Source organism: Lactuca serriola, chromosome 1 (genome assembly GCF_051521515.1).
Source record: "Lactuca serriola cultivar US96UC23 chromosome 1, Lser_US96UC23_V15, whole genome shotgun sequence".
In the NCBI taxonomy this organism is placed as follows: domain Eukaryota; kingdom Viridiplantae; phylum Streptophyta; class Magnoliopsida; order Asterales; family Asteraceae; genus Lactuca; species Lactuca serriola.
In genome coordinates this window covers 242,096,508-242,102,168 of record NC_136408.1, presented here as the reverse complement: position 1 = coordinate 242,102,168, position 5,661 = coordinate 242,096,508, and the positions used below count along the sequence as shown (strand labels likewise).

The 5,661-nt window shown below is 35.9% G+C and overlaps 1 protein-coding gene across 1 annotated transcript; it reads right to left on the bottom strand.

Annotated features, from left to right (window-relative positions):
- Window positions 1–3,256: 3,256 nt before the first annotated feature.
- On the bottom strand, window positions 3,257–3,622 carry LOC145066872 (uncharacterized). Its single transcript, XM_079014127.1, has one exon. The coding sequence runs from the start codon at window positions 3,620–3,622 to the stop codon at window positions 3,257–3,259; it is 366 nt and encodes a 121-aa protein (XP_078870253.1).
- Between the last annotated feature and the right edge of the window lie 2,039 nt (window positions 3,623–5,661).

Sequence of the window (5,661 nt, the reverse complement as noted above, 5' to 3'; positions counted from 1 at the left end):
ACTGATTTCTAGGTACATGTCAAAGCTAGTAGGAGCATAAAGTGTTATGCTAGTTAGATAATAATCATTATGCTAGTGGGATCATGATGATTATGTTGCAAGTTAGAAATGTTAATTATAGAAAAACAAAAGTTTCAACTCGCTTTGAAAAAGTTGTTTTACTATAATTAAGGGAGAGAAATTTATACTTCATTCCAATTCTACAAGCTTAGATTGAGATTTTAATCAACTTTAGTCAAGAATATATATGAATGTTATGTTGGAATGGTTCAACATAAGGAATTTCTATATATGTTGCTTTCTCAAAATTCGATTATGTTTACGGCATCCTTCTTTATAGTTCGAATTATGAGAACATGCCAAATAAAAATTTTATAGCATGAATCGTATCCCATATGCTTCGGATATAGGATCGATTGCATGTGTTATAATATTCATCCATTCTAAATTTTCCTAATGCTTAGGGCGTTAAGAAGGGAAAAGGGATTAGAACTGGATATGACTAAGATGATTAAGCAATTGTCGAGAACAATTTGGGGTTTTCCAAAGTTTGGTTACTCATGGAAAATTGGAAGTATAGAGTAAGGATCGTATTGACATATTTTGGAAAGAGGAAACTCTTGTTCAAAAGTGATGGTCAAGATAGGAATATGGAATTGTTTCCATAGGTGGAAGTTATTCTTTGAATCTGTGTAAGATTAAAGAACTTAATGCAAAGAAGGATGTTCAAAGGAATGTACTTTGAATTTGAGACTTCATCTCCATGGAATTGCTTTCCATTGGAATACTTTGTAATGTTTGTTGCCAAGTCTTTGTGACTTGTGTGAATATCATTACAAGAGGATCATTGCATAGATTACGGTAAATGACAAGAACTTGGTATTCTTACATTTACAATAAGGATTGGGATTATGAAATGAGAATCATTGAAGTCATGTTCAATTGATATACATTTCACAAAGAGATGACCACATGTAAACATAGTGTGCATACATGAAGTATGGCATTGCTATTGTTTAGAGGAACATAGTAGGCATGCTTGGAGCATGGTATCACTACTGTTTCAATTCAAGTATTAAGTTGATTAATCGAAACATGAATAATGAGTGATCAATATGGTGCTTAGATAAAAGGTGTTTTATTTACGCTCAAAGTGTTGAGGCCATATAGGACTAGTATTATTTTGTGTTTCACTTTGCATGTTTTGACTTCCAGAATAACTAGGTCATTCTCCTGAATGACCAAGTTATTCAAACCATCCACAGTCGGTCATATGTTGGAAGTAGATATGAATCAAGACTGTCGTGAATTTGGCTTGTATGATTTGTCTAAAGTGCTTTAGACAATGCAATGGTTGCTACAACGTTCATGAGTACTCATAAGGGCTGAGTATTTGATTCAACCCACGCTCATTTGGATTCACTTCATGGATTTTATCACGAGTGAAACATGAGACGATAATATCTTATATTCTTCAAACCTAGAGATATGAGTTGTTGCCTATGAGTTGGTTATACATTGATTGTACGAAAACGCATTGGTAACTCGATGCTATAAAACGTGCCTTTGTGTATGATTCAACAAGTAGTCAGTACAAGCATATGAGTCGAAGTTTATCCATTCCTTTTACCCTCAAAGGGATAAAAGCGATATCTGTGGGCCCCTCGATGATTTAGTGATGACAAAAGTAAGTGCTCGGCCGGGCCTGGACTGATTTGATTTGTTCAATTAGTTAGTCGTCATAAATCAGAAATCGGGAAACAACAAATGGACAGAGAGAATGATTATAATCCATGTCTCAGTCCATATGATATCTAGAATGGAGGAATATATGATCACTTATCTAATGGACACATCATTGACAGAGGTCAGAGTTCATCGACAAGGTCAAAGATCGACAGAAGCTTTTGAGAGCTACGATTGCTAGTCGGGTTCTGAAGTTATACTTGCAATAATAGTTTTAGACTTATCCAAGTGGGAGACTGTTGGATTAATGTCTAAGTCCATAACTATAATTGGTAAGACTTGACCCGACCCGGCATGGTCCATTTGGGTTGCATGGCATCATGCACTTGGATAGACTAAAATGACAGAGATAACACTTAAGGTTTATTAATATATTATAAGTTCTAATATATTAATAAGATTATTTAATTATTATTGATCAATAATTAATTTAGAATTAATTATGTGATCAAAAGAAGACTAATTAAATATATGGGCTGATTGTGTAAATCACCATACTTATATAGTGGGCTAATGCTCCATGGATTATCAAGTTGGGCTAAAACCCATTGGATGCTCCATGGTGTATTTGAACCCATGGATCCATGGAAATGGATAGCCATGACAATTAGGGTTTACCCTAATTGTAACACACTATATAATGATCTCTTTCTTGGGAAAATCGGCGACTATGAGATGCATAGAGGGCAAGCCGATTCTTGAAGTGTTCTAATCTCTCTCTAAGTTATTTCAAGTGCTTATGGTGTTGTGTGAACCATTTGAGGTGTCACACTTGGGGCACTAGGCACTCAAGCTTCATGAAGACAAGCACCAACAAAAGGTATGTTATTCTAACTTGTGTTATTCAAAGTTTTGTATGCTAGAATAGAACAATTCCTTGGAAAGTAGATATTTGCATGTACAATAGAGAAAACATAGATCCAAGGTATTTAGGGTTGCATGTACACTTAGGAGTGTTAGATTGCTCAAAACCCAACAGGTTTCTAGGAGCATAAAGGGGCGATGGAGGCTGTATAAAGTTGTTTAAATAGGGTGCAAACCCTCAGATTAGGGGTTTGTCCAGACAGAGCCTACTCGTCGAGTCCGGTACCCGACTCGACGAGTCCATCGCTTAAATCCCGCGTCTCATCCCGCTTCTACTCGGCGAGTTAGGCCTTCAACTCACCGAGTCCCAGGCCAAAAATGCAAAAATACTTAAATAAAATACATACCAGGAATCAGATGCTACACGTTTGCATATAATACATTTTTCTATCCCATACTGTTGCTCATAGTTACGATCTGAACTAGGAGTCTTGCCTTTCTTTGATTTTGTATTTGAACTTTCCAATTTCCTTTTTCTTGCATCCTTATTCTCACCCTGACGATTCTTTTCCTGCTCTCGGCCTTCTGCGGCATCTATAGTAGACTGGAAGGTACCTGGTTTCTAAATTTCTACAAATTCACGAATGGCGGTTTTTAGTCCCCAAATATACCTCTCAACCCTCCTTTCCTCCGTAGACACATAGAACTATGCAAATCTAGCTTTCTTGGTGAACTTAGTAGTGTACTCACTCACTGTCATATTCCCTTCTTCCAACCTCAAAAATTCTTCTTCCAATTGCTTGATCGTCGTTCGAGGACAAAACTTTTCATTGAAGATTTTTGTAAACTCATCCCATGCCATCCTTTTGGCCGCATCACTCCCCTTAACTTCTTTCACCATACCCCACCAATGTATAGCCTCCCATTTTAACATTGTCGCCGCATAGATCACCTTGTCCTCATCCGCACATTTGCTAGTATCAAATGTTCCCTCAATCTCCATGATCCACGTTGATGACAAAACGGGATCAATTTCTCCGTTAAATACGGGTGGATTACAATTCATGAACATCTTGTAACTACAACCCCGCGATTCATGGTTGCCATGATGCCTTGAGGGTTGTGCAATACGTGGGTCATGATTTTGTTAGGTTATTAGCATAACAACATTCCTATGGTGTACATGCAATCCGAATTGCTTTGATCTAGGTTTTCTACTATAAACATAACATTGAATACCAAAGCAATGATCCTATGAACTAGCATATAACAATCAAATTGACATATAAACTAGGGTTTCGATCTTACCTTTCTTGTTATGTGGTAATAACAAGTCGTCCTTGAATACTCTTGACCTTTGAATGCTTAGTGCCTGAAATGTTGCACCTCTAATGAAGTCACAAACACCACTAGCAACAAGGATGGAGAAGAAGGAGAGGAGAGGCACCAAAATTTTTCCAAGGCACTCTAGGAAAGCATAGGGGCCGAATTTTAAGAGCCTTAGGGTTCCTTTTATAGTTAGGCTTATAGGGTTATCAACTAGGAAACCCTAATCCAGTTGCTTAGTCCTTAAGCAGCCTAAAGATCCTTCGAGAAGGCCCTTGGATGATTTCTATATGGACCTTCATATAGAATTCGTACATGCTTCATTTATGGATCCTAAGCCCAACTTTGTAACTATCTTATAATTACAGTATCAGTCCCTTTTATTTAATTAATCTCTTTTGGCCACAAAATTAATTATTGATCAATATTAATTAAACAAATATGATTTCTCTTTTAATATATAATTCTTATAATATATTAATAAATCATAATTAATCCTCTTTCTCCTTTATTTATCCTATCAGTTTGCTATGGTGAAGGCAACCCAAAAGGACTATGCTCATAATCAGGTCAAGTACATACCAAAATAGTTATGGACTTAGACACTTAATCCAACAGTCTCCCACTTGGATAAGTCTAATAACTATTTTACATGTACGACTTCAGAACCTGATTAGAAATCGTAGCTTTCAAAAGTCGTTGTCAAACTCTAATCTTATCAGTAACGCGTCCTCTAGATAAGGGATCATATATATTCCTCCATTCTCAAGATATCGTATAGACATGAGACATGGATTTTAATCATTCTCTCTGTCTATGTGTTGTTTCCCGATTTTTGATTTATGACGACTGACTAATTGAACAAATCAAATCAGTCCAGGTTTGGCCAAGCACTTTAGGGTGTCGTCACTAAATCATCTAGGGGCCCATATATATCGCTTTTATCCAACTTTGGGTAAAAGGAATGGATAAACTTCGACTCAAATGCTTGCTTGTACTTACTTTTCAAATCACACACAACAATATGTTTTATAACACCAAGTTACTGGTGCATTTACATATGTCAATGTGCAACCAACTTGTAAATTACAAATCACATGTCTTGGTTTCAAGAATATAAGATATTATCATCTCACTAATCACTCGTGATAAAATCCATGAAGTGATTCAAGTGAGCGTGGGTTTAATCCAATACTCATATCTTATTTCAGGAGTACTCATGAACTCTGCAGCAAACTTGTGCTATGTCTAAACACCTTAGACAATCTACAGACGGATTCATGACAGTCTTGCTTCATACCTACTTTCAACGTATGACCAACTATGGATGTTTGAATAACCTAGTTATTCTGGAAGTCAAAACATGCAAAGTGAAACAAAAAAAATACTTAATCCTATATGGCCTCAAAACTTTTGAGTATAAATAAAAACACCTTTTATTTAATCACCATATTGATTACTCATTATTCATTGTATAATGTTTCGTATAATCAACTTAACACTTGAATTATATCAATAGCTATCCCATGCTCCAAGCATGCATACTATGTTTACATATGGTCCTTACTTTGTGAAATAGATCAATTGAAAACATTTCTAATGATGCTCATTTCACAATTACTAATCCTCATTATTAGTGTAAGAATACAAAATTCATGCTACTACTAGAATATATTATATTCTAACATCTTACGTAACGATCCTTTCGTAATGTCACAACACCAAGGTTACCAAGACTCTGCCAATGAAATTACAAAGTGCTCTACTGGAGATTGCTACAAAATA